The 15,396-nt window shown below is 38.1% G+C and overlaps 1 protein-coding gene across 3 annotated transcripts in view; it reads left to right on the top strand.

The window, feature by feature from the left end:
• MPP2 (MAGUK p55 scaffold protein 2) overlaps positions 1 to 13,364 on the top strand; it is a 77,633-nt gene extending 64,269 nt beyond the window's left edge. For all 3 annotated transcript variants that reach the window (XM_053694463.1, XM_053694482.1, XM_053694471.1), the window contains 5 exons: positions 714 to 782; positions 984 to 1,145; positions 1,529 to 1,731; positions 11,525 to 11,653; positions 13,188 to 13,364. In XM_053694463.1, coding sequence (XP_053550438.1) covers positions 714 to 782; positions 984 to 1,145; positions 1,529 to 1,731; positions 11,525 to 11,653; positions 13,188 to 13,364 — 740 coding nt within the window. The remainder of the gene's footprint in view (positions 1 to 713; positions 783 to 983; positions 1,146 to 1,528; positions 1,732 to 11,524; positions 11,654 to 13,187) is intronic.
• Positions 13,365 to 15,396: the final 2,032 nt, after the last annotated feature.

The raw sequence follows: 15,396 nt of genomic DNA, 5'->3' as shown, positions 1-15,396 counted from the left end.
TATCGCTCACGCACTACAGTAAGCGCCACTTGTGATCTAGGTCAAAAGGTCCCAAATGCAAATTAGTTTTAAAACAAAAAATATTTAACAAAGTACTGAAATACTTGCAAATATACTTTATCAAGTACCTTTTGCTGTCAAATTCGATAAGTAAAAATGGTGCCAAAAATCTTATTTCGGCAAGCTGATAACGCATTTTTGGGTTAGAAAAACATTAGAACAACAGTGAATGTGATCACCTCAAAAAGACTGACAAAGATTGGACAACAGCTTTTGATCGACCCCATATCCCTAGTTTATTGAGTGGTTAGGCAAATAAAATCTGCAGTTGGGTCTAGGCATAGGTGTTTAACACATTCTAAGGACTTAACAAATACATGACATGCTTATGTGATCTCCATATAAGGATACGGTTGTTGATTAGAGTATATGTATACAGTCTTCTGATCCCCTCAATATCAGAATAAACATTCATTTTAAATTCTATTTCTACATCCTGATAGCAACTAATACGGCCTCTTATGTCTCCCCAGTTGTGTATAAATCTTTCACTTGTGTGGCAGTCCAGCTTTTTAAAACTAGAATTTCCCTTTAAGTACATATGAACTTTTTATTAATGATATATAGATATGAAAATAGATTGCACTGATTCCTGTTTTCAGTATACCTGTATAAACTCTGTATGTGAATAAACTGTATATTTTTCTCCTTAGGTGCACTTTGCGGCAGTATTAGTGGGAAGAAAAAGAAAAGAATTATGTATGTGACAACTAAAAATGCAGGTAACAAATTACAAATGTATTTATTTATGCTGTATGGAAATATTTATGCACAGTCGTGTGTGTATTTTAACCCTTGCAAACATTCCACCTCAGCCCAAAGCTCTCATTCTGTCATTCACCTTTTAGTTTGAAGATGAGGTGAGGACGATCTGAAAAGTAAACACATATCAAAAGTCGGATTTGATTATCTCTGTTTTGTAGAATTTGACCGTCATGAGCTGCTAATATATGAGGAGGTTGCAAAAATGCCCCCCTTTCGAAGGAAAACTCTAATCCTGATTGGTGCACAGGGTGTCGGAAGGCGGAGCCTAAAGAACAAGTTACTGACTTCTGACCCATCAAGATATGGAACAACTACACCATGTGAGTTCTTTTACCAACAAGGGCCCTGTAATTAATTGTATTATTCTTAATAGCTAAATCGTCCATGAGACAAAAACAAAAACGACTAAATTACAATTATTTTGACAATTTAATAATATCCCTGTTGAGTGTCATACTTTATAAAACAAATGGTAAACCAAACAGCATCAGAAAGCAAAATAGTAAAATTGGCTTGCACTTGATAATTTATGTTCCATCTCAGTGTAAAAGATTATAAGAGCCTCCAAACATTGTGAAACTATGTGTATGTGTGTTATAACTGGTCTAATTACAATTAGTGATGTAAACACTATAGAACCGTGACATGCTCAGGTCTCAGACCACTTACTCTAAGTAACTTTCATCTCCTCATTTTCCTATAGACACCTCACGAAAGAGAAAGGAAGGTGAATGGGATGGCCAGTCATATTCTTTTGTGTCCCGAGCAGAAATGGAGCAGGACATAAAGGCAGGTCGGTACCTGGAACATGGAGAGTATGAAGGCAACCTGTATGGCACTAAAATCAGCTCCATCCAGGAAGTGGTGGCATCAGGAAAGATGTGTGTGCTAGATGTGAACCCACAGGTAAATAAGGATGGAGGAAATGTTCTGTTCTGCCGCTCTAGTTATTTTATAGGTCAGTGCATCTGCTGTGTTTATACTAGGGATTTGCATTTGTTTTCATATCAATGCAAAAAAAACAAAAAAAAGTTCTTACAAAAATTAATGTTGTTTTCCTACAGAAATGAAAAACAAACCCTACACAAGCTGAAAGAATAACAAATGGATTTATCAACAAAATTAGTTAATCCATTTGTTTGTTCACTATTCTTTCAATTAAAAAAAAAAAAGCTAAATTAACCCTCTAACCACCAATGCACTTAACCGCTTCACCCTAACCATTGGAACCACAATGACACTTAACCTCCTAAACGCTGAGTTAATGAATCCATTAACTGCAGGGCCTGGAGCTCCACATAACCCAAAAACTGTTAAACTCCCTCTGCACCTAACCCCATAACCACAAACTCTAACCTCACTAACAAACCCTTAACACACTCACTTAGACTCCTAACTTCCAACACACCTAATCACCCTAACACAATGCACTGCATTTAACCTCATAACTGCAAAACCCCCACAACATCAAACCCCTCCTGATACCCCCAATGGACTTAATCCTCCAAAGGGACATCCGTTAAGGAGCCAATACCACCCTCAGGGAACTCCCCTAACAGACTCCCCTAACCAATGAGCAATGGGTGCATCACAATTAGGTAGGTCAATGGGACATGAATCCCAAAATGTTTTTTTTATGATTCAGATAGAGAATACAATTTTAAACAACTTTCCAATTTACTTATATTATTTCATTTGCTTCCTTCTCTTGTTATCCTTTGCTGAAAGGTTTATCTAGGCCAGGTCAGGAGTAGCAGAGAACCTAGGTTCTAGCTGCTGATTGGTAGCGGTATATATATATAGATTGTGATTGGCTCACCCATGAGTTCAGTTAGAAACCATTACTGCATTGCTGCTCCTTCAACAAATGATACCAAGAAAATTAAACAAATAAGATAATAGAAGTAAATTAGAAAGTCGTTTAAAATTGTATTCTCTATCTGAATCATGAAAGAAAAAATGTGGGTTTCATGTCCTTTTAATTTGCGGTGAGGGCCAGATGTAAGGGTATTAAGTGTGGCAGCAGGTCCAGCAGTTTAGGGGTTAATTATTTATGCTAATTGGTTTCTGGTGGTTTGAGGGTTATTTGCAGGAGGGGCCGGTAGTTAGCAGGTTAATAGTGGTAGGGTTTAGGGGGTTGGGGGTTCTTCATGAGTACTTCCTGTGTTTAAACAAATTTATTAACAAACTAATAAAAAAATTCCTTTTGCGCATGTTTGTTTTACACTTAGTTATTTCTTGTAAACTGGTAAGTATAGCAAGATGTGAATGGCATATTTTTCTAAGGCATAGCATAATATGCCCGCTAATATGGACCATATACTACTAAATTATAAGCAGCATAAAGGTAATGACGATTCAAGCCAGGAGATAATATTCTCATTCAACGGTCTACCCCAAAAATGTTATTGTTTATAAAGATAGATAACACCTTTACTACTAATTCTGTCAGGCTCTGTCACACTTGTCAGCAACCTACAATGACTGGAGAGATTAAATGTTACTAAAAGTTGAACACAGCTGCTGAGATGAAAAATTAAGGATTTGTTTCTGGGAGATGTGAGGGTAACAGATAAATCACCTAGATGGTGATCTGAAACCCAAATACTACCAGAATATTAATATACAGGTTCATAAGTAATTGCTAGTAACTGTAGCTACATAAATGTAGTGTAACCAGGCAGCTTAGTTAAAGCAAGAACCAAATTATGCTCAGCTAAAATAAGAGTAAACAATATGCCACTTAGTAAACTTTAGCTAAACAGGTTTTTCACAGAATGGAAGCTTTAGGCAGGAATTATATAGTAAGCCGTTTTAAAGTTTATGTTTATATACATCTATTTACATTGACCCCTTAGATTCAAGTTTAGGTAGCGCTTCTGTAGTCAGATGGGTAAGGAATCAGAGCCCTGAGAGTAACGGAGCGGAGCAGCAGCTCGCAATGTCGGATGATCCGTGAAGCTGGCATGTGACGTCACCGCGGATGGATACAGGGTCCGGCAGACAGAGTATGAGGTTCCGTGTGGAAAATAAACACAGGCAGTCCTGGAGGATAAGAGCACGAACACAGAGAGTGCTACTGTTAGGTTTAGTTGAATTGTAACAACGGATTACTTGATCCACAAAATGATAGATTATTTTTAATAATAGTGCAAGGCACAGGCTGGATATTTCTGTAGGCACATCAATACCAAGCAAAGGTAAAAGGGCTGCTGGGAATTTAAAGAAAGTGAGCATGATCCTAATTGAATTTTAAAGGTACAGAACGGTAAAAAGAAGTAAGTCCAGTTTGGAGAATGATATCCTGACAGGACCCCCCCATCAAGGAGCAACTCCGGTGCTCAAGGTCTAGGGCGATCCGGGTTCCGACGATGAAACAATGCGACCAATTTAGGAGCAGAGATGTTGCAAGCCGGCTCCCAAGAGTCATCATCCGGCGTGTAATCCTTCCAACGGATCAAATATTGAAGCGAACCCCTGGAACGTCTAGAATCCAGGATGGAATGGACCTCATATTCAGCATTGGGATCAATGACCACAGGGGGGTTCCGAGAGAGAGATAGAGAATCCCTGAGAGCCCTGTATTACTTCAATAGGGAGACCGGTAGAGTAAGTCTGACAGCATTAGTGTTGATGATCTTGGAGATAGGATATGGTCCAACATATAAAGGTGAAAACTTCCTGGATGGTGTGTTCAGTTTCAGGTTCTTGGTAGATAACCAGACCAAGTCACCTATGGCGTAATTAGGTGAAGGTACCCTCTTTCTGTCGTAGTAGAACTTTTGAGTTCTCTTGGCTTGTTCGATGGCGGCTTTAACAGATGTGAAGTTAGATGAAATGAGATCCGAAAGGAGTCTTCTGTGTTGTAGAATGGATTGTATTGTTGAAGCAGAATTCGGCATATGGGAGATGTGTGGACCAACACAATGGCTGTGATGAGCAATAAGTTCTGAGGAACTGTTCTAGCCATTGATTAGATCTTTCTGTCTGGCCGTTCGTCTGAGGGTGATATGATGTGGTCAGTTTCTTGTTAATAGAAAAACATCTGCAGAACTCGGACCATAATTTGCTAGAAAATTGGCTACCACGGTCACTCAATATGCTGTTAGGAATACCATGATACTTGAAGACATGTTGAAGGAGTAATTGTATAGTTTCAGATGCTGTAGGGAGTTTATGGTATGGAATGAAGTGGGACATCTTACTGAAAAGATCAACAACAACAAGAATAGTAGTGTTGTTCATTGATTTAGGCAGATCAACAATGAAATCAACAGCAACTTCCAGCCATGGCCTAGGTAGGGGGATTAATAAGCCATAAGGGTGATGCTTTGATCTTTTAGAAATGGTACATTCCTCACAAGTCAAAACATGCTTCTTGATGTCATGTGAGATTCCAGGCCACCAATAAGTTCTTCCTACAAGTTCCTGAGTTTTCTTGATACCAGGGTGTCCTGCGAGTTGTGACTCATGACAGGATAGGAGTACCATCTCACGCAATGTAGGCGGTATGTATAGTTTATCCTGGAAGTAGTAAAGGCCATCTTGTCTTCGAGTCAGGGATAAAGGTTTACTGTCATCCTGTTGTTGTTCCTGTAAAAGGAAGGGTTTTGATTCAATCACAAAAGAAATAAAATTCTCTCATGGAATTACTGTGTCATGTGGAGCTTCAGAGCGAATATAATTCGGTAGTCTAGATAGAGCATCAGCTTTATGATTTCTACTAGCAGGTCGATATACGATTTGGAAGTTGAACCTGGAGAAGAAGAGGTTCCATCTCACCTGTCTTGCAGAAATAGTTTTTGTAGTTTTAAGATACTGTAGGTTACGATGGTCTGTATATATTAGAATTGGCATGGGAGTACCCTCAAGGAGATGCCTCCAATGTTCAAGTGCCATCTTGATAGCCAGCAGTTCCTTGTCGCCAATGGGGTAATTTTGTTCTGGAGGTGATAGACTGTGAAAGTAGAAGGCTACTGGATGTAAGGGTTGATTTAACCCATCGCGTTGAGAAAGCACTGCTCCTACGGCCACGTCTGAGGCATCTACTTCAAGCACAAATGGCAAGTCAGGGTTTGGGAACCGCAGTATATAGTAGGTGCTGTGGTGAATCTGTGTTTTAGGTGGTTGAAAACATTCTGAGCTGTAGAATCCCAGTGAAAAGGTATTGAAGTTTTGGTTAATGTCGTTAAAGTTTTGGTTATATGAGAAAAGTTCTTTATGAATTTGCGATAAAAGTTTGCAAAACCGAGGAAGCTCTGTACTTCCTTTCGGGTCTTAGGGGTAGGCCACTCAGTTATAGCCTAGATCTTTGCCTGTTCCATGTGAATACCCGTGGAACTTATTACATAACCAAGAAAACTAATAGTTTGGGAATTAAAAATGCACTTCTCAGGTTTAGCATATAAAAAGTTACTTCTTAATCTCGACAGGACCTGTCTGAAATGTTTTACGTGTTCAGGTAAAGTCTTCGAATAAATCAGGATGTCATCCAGATAGATAACAAGAAAAACATCGAGAAAGTCTCTAAAAAGGTCATTAATTAGGTGCTGGAAAGTAGCTGGGGCGTTACATAACCCAAAGGGCATAACGGTGTACTCATATAAGCCGTAGCGAGTACGGAACGTCGTCAGCCACTCATCACCGCTTCTCACACGGATAAGGTTATACGCACCTCTTAAATCCAGCTTGGTAAAATATTTAGCACCCTCCAATCTCTCTATTAGCTCTGGAATTAGGGGTAGGGGATACCGATTCTTTATTGTGACCTTGTTTAGTTGTCTGTAGTCAATTATGGGACGCAGGCTGCCATCCTTATTTTTAACAAAAAAGATTCCAGCACCAGCTGGAGAAGTGGAAGGCCTAATGAAGCCCTTTTTTAAATTGTCTTCTAAGTAGGTTTTTAAATGACTGAGTTCAGGTTTGGACAATGGAAATATATGACCGTATGGGATTTCTGCACCAGGAACCAGTTCAATAGGACAGTCGTATTTTCTATGGGGTGGTAAGTGTTCAGACTCAGTCTTGCTAAATACGTCTGCAAAGTCCTTATATTCGTCAGGTATGGAGATATTTGGTTCTGTGTTAGATGTAAGCAGTATGTTTACTGGGAAACAAGTATTAGTACAATATGTTGAAGTAAAGGAAACAGTGAGAGTGGTCCAAGAAATAGAGGGATTATGTAGTATCAACCAGTTTAAGCCTAAGATAACGGGAGAAACAGGAGAAGATATGACGTCAAAGGTTAAGTATTCCCTATGATGGTCTGGGGTGATAACCAATAATGGGATAGTTTGATACTCTACTGGACCTGCCATCAATACCTCTTAATAAAACAGCAGATTTTTTTTGCATGAGTGGAATTTTATTTACAAGTGTATATTGTTTATCAATGTAACAAGCAGTAGCTCCAGAATCAATTATTGCGGGTACGGTGAGTCAATGGTGATCCCACTGAAAGAGAAGTGAGAGTTTACAATAGGGACTTTTATTATCATAGGAGTTACAGCAAAAAGAGGGACTTTTGGACTCACCCCTGTCAGCTTTCTGAAGTGATGGGCATTCTTTTACTGAGTGTTCATCAGATGCACAATATAGGCAGAGGTTATTCTCCCTTCTTCTAGTCTTTTCCTGTGCACTCAGGGGGCCTTTTAGGAAGCCAATCTCCATAGGTTCAGCGTGAAACTTAGAACTAGGGAGTGATGTTGAGGTGCTAGGTTGTTTTTTTGTGTATGCCTCTGGATATGTTCTCTCGTGTTGTCTCTCACGTAACCGTCTGTCTATAGTGATGCTTAATTTAATTAACCCTTCAAGTGTAGGGGGTATTTCGGTACGGGACAACTCATCTTTCACTGCGTCTGATAACCCCAGACGAAACTGGTTCCTTAACCCCTTAATGACAACTGACGTACCAGGTACGTCATGCATTAACAAGCAGTTAGTGACAATGGACGTACCTGGTACGTCAGTTGTCTAACAGAGTGCTGGAAGTGATCACAATCGCTTCCAGCAGCTCTGAGGGTATTGCAGTGATGCCTCAATATGGAGGCATCCTGCAATACCCCTTTACAAGCCTCCGATGCAGAGAGAGCCACTCTGTGGCCCTCTCTGCACCGGTAGTGATGGTGCCGTTGTCCGGGTGGGAGGGAGCGTGCGTGCGCGTGCACGAGGCACGCACGCGTGCACGTGAACATAGTGTGCGTGTGCACGAGGCGCGCGTGCATGTGCACGTGCACGCGCACGCATTAGCCACACTAACACCAATGAGAGCAAAAAGCCAGGGAAAGGTAAAAAAAAAATTTAAAAATATAAATGGATCTGGGAGGGGGAGGGGGGTGGGGTTATTGTGGGGGTATTGTGGAGGGGCTGCTACACTACAGAAAGAGTTAATTGAAAAATAAAATAAAAATACTTTGTTTTTTGGGGCCAAAGTGGGTACTGTCAGACAGCTGCCAGTACCCAAGATGGCGGTAATTAGGTAGGGGAGAGGGTTAGAGAGCTGGAGGGGGGGATCAGGGAGGTTGGGGCTAAGGCAAGGGTCCATCCCAGCTAAAAGATTTTATTATTTTTATTTTAAAAAAAAACCCTCTTATTTAGTACTGGCAGACTTTTCCTGCAAGCTCCCTAAAAGCTACCTAATTTAACCCCTTCACTGCTGGGCATAATTCACGTGTGGTGCGCAGCAGCATTTAGCGGCCTTCTAATTACCAAAAAGCAACGCCAAAGCCATATAACTCTGCTATTTCTGAACAAAAGGGTATCCCAGAGAAGCTTTTACAACAATTTCTGCCAATTTCTGTTTGTAAATTATTTCAGTGAGAAACCTAAAATTGTGAAAAATTTAAAGTTTTTTTTTTATTTGCTCGCATTTGGCGGTGAAATGGTGGCATAAAATATACCAAAATGGGCCTAGATCAATACTTGGGGTTGTCTACTACACTACACTAAAGCTAAAATTAACCCTACAAGCTCCCTAATTAACCCCTTCACTCCTGGGCATAAAACACGTGTGGTGCGCAGCGGCATTTAGCTGCCTTCTAATTACCAAAAAAGCAACCCCAAAGCCATATAAGTCTGTTATTTCTGAAAAAAGGGGATCCCAGAGAAGCATTTACAACCATTTGTGCCATAATTGCAGAAGCTGTTTGTAAATAATTTCAGTGGGAAACCTAAAGTTTGTGACAAAATTTGTGAAATAGTTAACTTTTTTTTTTTTTTGATCGCATTTGGCGGTGAAATGGTGGCATGAAATATACCAAAATGGGCCTAGATCAATACTTTGGGTTATATATATATATACATACATGTCAAAGGATATTCAGGGATTCCTGACAGATATCAGGGTTACAATGTAACTAGCGCTAATTTTGAAAAAAAGTGGTTTGGAAATAGCAAAGTGCTACTTGTATTTATTGCCCCATAACTTGCAAAAAAAGCAAAGAACATGTAAACATTGGGTATTTCTAAACTCAGGACAAAATTTATAAACTATTTAGCATGGGTGTTTTTTGGTGATTGTAGATGTGTAACAGATTTTGGGGGTCAAAGTTAGAAAAAGCGTGTTTTTTTCCATTTTTCCTCATATTTTATCTTTTTTTTTTTTAGTAAATTATAAAATATGATGAAAATAATGGTATCTTTAGAAAGTCCATTTTATGGCGAGAAAAACGGTATATAATATGTGTGGGTACAGTAAATGAGTAAGAGGAAAATTACAGCTAAACACAAACACTGCAGAAATGTAAAAATAGCCATTGTCATTAAGGGTAAGAAAATTGAAAAATGGTCCGGTCATTAAGGGGTTAAAGACAAGTTGTTCCATTCCGAATCTTTTGCCCAACGTTTAAAGTTGGTTATATAATCTTCTACTACTCTTTTCTTTTGCTTCAAAGCCCTAAGAGCAGTTTCAGCTGTCTGCTGTTTAAAGGGGTCTTCGTACAGCTGACCCATAGCCGCAAAAAAATTATCTAAAGAGTTCAGTATATTCTCATTAGATTCAAAAAAAGAATTAGCCCAGCTACGTGGTTCCCCCCTTAAGAATGAGATAGTTGTCAGTACTCTAATCCTGTCATTGGGGTAAGACTGGGGTTTGAGTGTAAAAAGTAATAAGCATGCATTTTTGAAATCTCTGTACTGTGCCCTGTCACCATAAAACTTTTCAGGGAGACTAACTGAGGGCTCAGGTGTATGTATCTTTGTTTCTAGAGTGTCTTTAATATAGGCTTTTAAAGCAACATTTTCTGCTTTAAGTGTATTAAGACCCTGAGTGAGGGAATCTACTCTTTGACTCAGAGCCTGTAAATGTGCAGTCATCTCAGCTGGGTTCATTATGTTATGGCTTGGTATTCTGTCAGGCTCTGTCACACTTGTCAGCAACCTACAATGACTGGAGAGATTAAATGTTACTAAAAGTTAAACACAGCTGCTGAGATGAAAAATTAAGGATTTGTTTCTGGGAGATGTGAGGGTAACAGATAAATCACCTAGATGGTGATCTGAAACCCAAATACTACCAGAATATTAATATACAGGTTCATAAGTAATTGCTAGTAACTGTAGCTACATAAATGTAGTGTAACCAGGCAGCTTAGTTAAAGCAAGAACCAAATTATGCTCAGCTAAAATAAGAGTAAACAATATGCCACTTAGTAAACTTTAGCTAAACAGGTTTTTCACAGAATGGAACCTTTAGGCAGGAATTATATAATAAGCCGTTTTAAAGTTTATGTTTATATACATCTATTTACCTTGACCCCTTAGATTCAAGTTTAGGTAGCGCTTCGGTAGTCAGATGGGTAAGGAATCAGAGCCCTGAGAGTAACGGAGCGGAGCAGCAGCTCGCAATGTCGGATGATCCGTGAAGCTGGCATGTGACGTCACCGCGGATGGATACAGGGTCTGGCAGACAGAGTATGAGGTTCCGTGTGGAAAATAAACACAGGCAGTCCTGGAGGATAAGAGCACGAACACAGAGAGTGCTACTGTTAGGTTTAGTTGAATTGTAACAACGGATTACTTGATCCACAAAAGGGTAGATTATTTTCAATAATAGTGCAAGGCACAGGCTGGATATTTCTGTAGGCACATCAATACCAAGCAAAGGTAAAAGGGCTGCTGGGAATTTAAAGGAAGTGAGCATGATCCTAATTGAATTTTAAAGGTACAGAACGGTAAAAAGAAGTAAGTCCAGTTTGGAGAATGATATCCTGACAAATTCCATAGCTTTGCACAAGAAACATTGTTATATTTATATACTTTATAACCTTTAAACATCTACATGTCTACCTGTTTCTAAGCCCCTGCAGGCCGCCTTTGTCACAGGGCATTTTTAGGGCTTTTCACAGCAAGACACTGCTCGTTCATGTTTGCCATATAGATGTGATCACTCCTGTGGAGTTATTCATGAGTCTGCACTAAATGTCTAAAATGCAAGTATGAAAATAGAACTGAGATAAGGGGCAGTCTGCAGAGGCTTAGATACAAGGTAATCACAGGTAAAGGAGAGGTAAAAAGTGTATTTATATAACCATGTTGGTTGTGCAAAACTCAGGAATGGGTAATAAAGGGATTATCTATCTTTTTAAACAATAACATTTTTGAAGTAGACTGTCCCTTTAAGAGCTAGATACTGATTTGTTGTCTATCTAAGATAGATAGAGATATATATCTAAAGGTTTAACCTACATGTTTCTCCATTTAGGCTGTAAAAGTCCTCAGGACAGCAGAATTTGTTCCATATGTTGTGTTTGTTGGGGCTCCTGTCATTGAGTGTCTCAAAGCCAACAACCAATCAGCCATAGAGGCTGGGATGACTAACAAGCAACTTTCGGTGAGTGCACATGTGTCAACACTGTATTTACGGCCTATTAGGGTCTAAATATTCTATGTCCACCCCATTATGTGCTTTTATATCACTCCTTTTTTTGTGTATTTATATGGTAAACACCAGCTTATTTTAGGTCATTTTGTTGGATATAATTTAGATGAAAATATTACTAAGTAGTTCTCTTGACAAGAAACAGTCGACAAGACAAAAATCTCAGCGTAAATGGGTCTTGTTGTGAGATGCTGCGGCTCACTCTAAACATCTCATTCTCAACCAGGGTGTCCCAGCACCTGGCTAAGAATATAGCACAGTGTGAGCTAACAAAGTATTATTTGAGAAAATGTGAGAGGAGTTTACATTTTTTATTTTTATAAAGGGCAATAGGTCCAGCACTAGTAGAAGTAACCACAGTTCATTGCAGGTAATAAAGTGCATGTCCGCCAAAGGGTCCTGTGTCACCTCTTACATATAAATCCAGAAGATGAAATGACAAATGGCGCCAGCACTATTTCTTTAAAAGCAGAAAATCTTTATTGGGGTGTCATCATAGAAGGACAGCAACGTTTCGGGTCACACTGACCCTTAGTCATGCTATGGAATGCTATGCAACACAGCTTTAAATAGGGTAAATACCTTAATTACAAAAACATTAACTCTATGGGTGCTAAACTCTCTATAATGGGTACAATACATTGCATAAACTTGTTTGGGAGTAGTATATAACTCTGGCCTGCAGATGGCAGTAGAAGCATTTGTGCTTTGACAATAATGTTTAGCACCCATAGAGTTAATGTTTTTGTAATTAAGGTATTTACCCTATTGAAAGTTGTGTTGCATAGCATTCCATAGCATGACTAAGGGTCAGTGTGACCTGAAACGTTGCTGTCCTTCTATGATGACACCTCAATAAAGATGTTCTGCTTTTAAAGAAACAATGCTGGCGCCATTTGTCATTTCATCTTCTGGATTTATATATACATATATATATATATATATATATATATATATATATTCTTATTTTGTTAGGTTCATTTTAAATGACTAATTAGTAACTAGACTTCTACATAGTTTCCATATTATATTGTTTTTTGTTCTATGAGGCATCCGACACATAACCCATATCGAAAATAAGTCAGGGGTATCAAGAAGAGAAACAGTGAGAAAGAGATCCAAAGAGACCAGACTTTTACTTAAGAAAGCTCAAACTAAAGGCACTTGTATTGACCATATATAAATATATAGATAAAATACTTTTTAAATAGAGAGAAAGTTAGATATATTTTTATATAAAATACCTTTTCTTTTATGTAACTTTTTCTTTCATTTACATAATTTCCTTCTGTGTTCTACATTTTCTTGTCTTTTGCTTCCCTATCTCTCTAATCTCTTCCTCCTTTGCATCTCCTTTCCTCCACATTCCTTTCCTTCATTAAAACTCTTCTGCCCCCACTATTAATTCTCTGTTTGTCAATCACCCACCTCTCATTTTACATACAAATTCCTCTATTATCCAATCTCTCCTTCCCTTTCTTGTTAGGATTCTGAGCTCCTGCGCATTGTAGAGGAGAGTGAGCGACTGCATCAGGCCTACGGACATTACTTTGACCTTTCTTTGATTAATGCTGACCTGGATCAGAGCTTTCAAGAGCTGCAAATGGCCCTGGAGAGACTTCGCACTGAACCTCAGTGGGTTCCTGTCAGCTGGGTGTATTAGATTCTCCAACCTCACACTCTACCCTTAGAAACACTTTCACAGCTGGAAGTGGGTTTTTAAAAATATGGCCACAAATTTGCTGCAATTCTGAATCTTCTCCTCTTTCTCTTAAGTCTTCCTTCTGCCATTTAAACCTCTTTCTCTTCTCCATTTCTTTTGCACTCCCTCCTGAATTGTTTTCTTCTTTATGACTTGAAAGATTTGCCACTTTCTCCACTTCTGTTCTAAGAAACACTACTCTCATTACACTCTTTCTTTTCTTCTGTGACATGATACTCTGTTATTGGCCTCATTATATCTATTAAACCCTAGCTCTGGATGCCAATAGTACTTAGCCAGTCTTCCTTATACATTGTGATCACTTGGCAGTATTTTAAGATATTAGTACTAATTATTGGACCTTTGATTTCCTGTTCCTTATCTTGTTTCTTTGTGCCGTACACCTTAAAGTCATCCATTGCATGTTAAACAATCAGGAGCATACTTCTGTCACAATGATGTCATGCGTGGATGGGACAGGGCGTTACAATCTTATTGTTACGATAAAATATTTCAAAACAGATTCCTAAATTGTTGTAATTTCCTGTGACATCAAGAATGTCATCAATGTGACCTCTGATACATTTTAACTTTTTAATTTTTTGTGCTTTTAAAATGATTTAGTCTAATGTTTAACAGTGGTCTTTTAAAGGTTGAGATTTTTTTTAACTACCCAATAATATTCTGTTAAGTGGTCATATTTAAGATGCCCATAAAAAGATCTGTGTTTATCTGTGTTGGATATATATAATAAAGTTAGAGAAGTGTATTTTGTATTTAAATTGTGAATGTACAGTAGTTCAACCACTGTGCAAGTCTCCACCTTACAAAGCTAAAGTGTAACAGACAATCCAAGGATTATATTGTTGTACTCTCCCTATGTCTGCATCAGAGGTTCAGTGGTGTGAATGATAGTACAGAACCAAATGAACATAGACTCTACTTACATCATATAAATACAGAATCAAACAAACATAGATTCTACTTACATCATATAAATACAGAACCAAATGAACATAGACTCTACTTACATCATATAAATACAGAATCAATCAAACATAGATTCTACTTACATCATATAAATACAGAATCAATGAACGTAAACTCTACTTACATCATATAAATACAGAATCAATGAACGTAAACTCTACTTACATCATATAAATACAGAATCAAATAAACATAGACTCTACTTACATCATATAAATACAGAATCAATGAACGTAAACTCTACTTACATCATATAAATACAGAATCAAATAAACATAGATTCTACTTACATCATATAAATACAGAATCAATGAACGTAAAGTCTACTTACATCATATAAGTAATGTAATAATGCAATTAACTCTTATCAGCCACTTCCCTCAGTACATTGTCTCTTTAGATGAAATCCCTGATACTGCCTTGCTCTTGTCTCCTTTCCTAGAAGAACTGATAGGGAGACTCTTGCTCTGCTGTACTTTTTCCTGCTATTAACCCCTTTAAGGGGCATTTAGCTCAAACTGTAAAGTAACTCTGAATCTTTTGATTATGCATTATGCATGAACTAGACACTGGTCTGCAAAATAATGACAATTTTGCTAACATGGAATGTATTTACTTTCTTATAAAACATATTTTGTATGCAGATATTTTACATTAATACTAACTGCTGATTTTATATATATATATATATATATATATATATCAAAATAACAAGAGTATTGCATTGAGCAATGATACTTTTTTATTTTTTTTATTGGACTAACTATACATTTATAAGTTGACAAGCTTTCGGAAGAGTTCCTTCCTTTATCAAGTCTGAAGCAATACTGACCAATTCAATGGAATTTACAGATTATTTCTTAAAACACAGAATAGCTAAGAAGACAGAAAGTGCAGGGAGAGGAGGAGGTGTCGTAAAAATCATGAGGGGGGCTTAGGTAACAGGCAGACAGTGTCAAGTGTAGGAGAACAGACAGGGGAAATATATAGCTATACATAGAGC

The sequence above is a fragment of the Bombina bombina genome, chromosome 1 (assembly GCF_027579735.1).
Source record: "Bombina bombina isolate aBomBom1 chromosome 1, aBomBom1.pri, whole genome shotgun sequence".
NCBI classification, from domain to species: Eukaryota; Metazoa; Chordata; class Amphibia; order Anura; family Bombinatoridae; genus Bombina; species Bombina bombina.
This window is presented reverse-complemented; position numbering and strand designations above follow the sequence as displayed.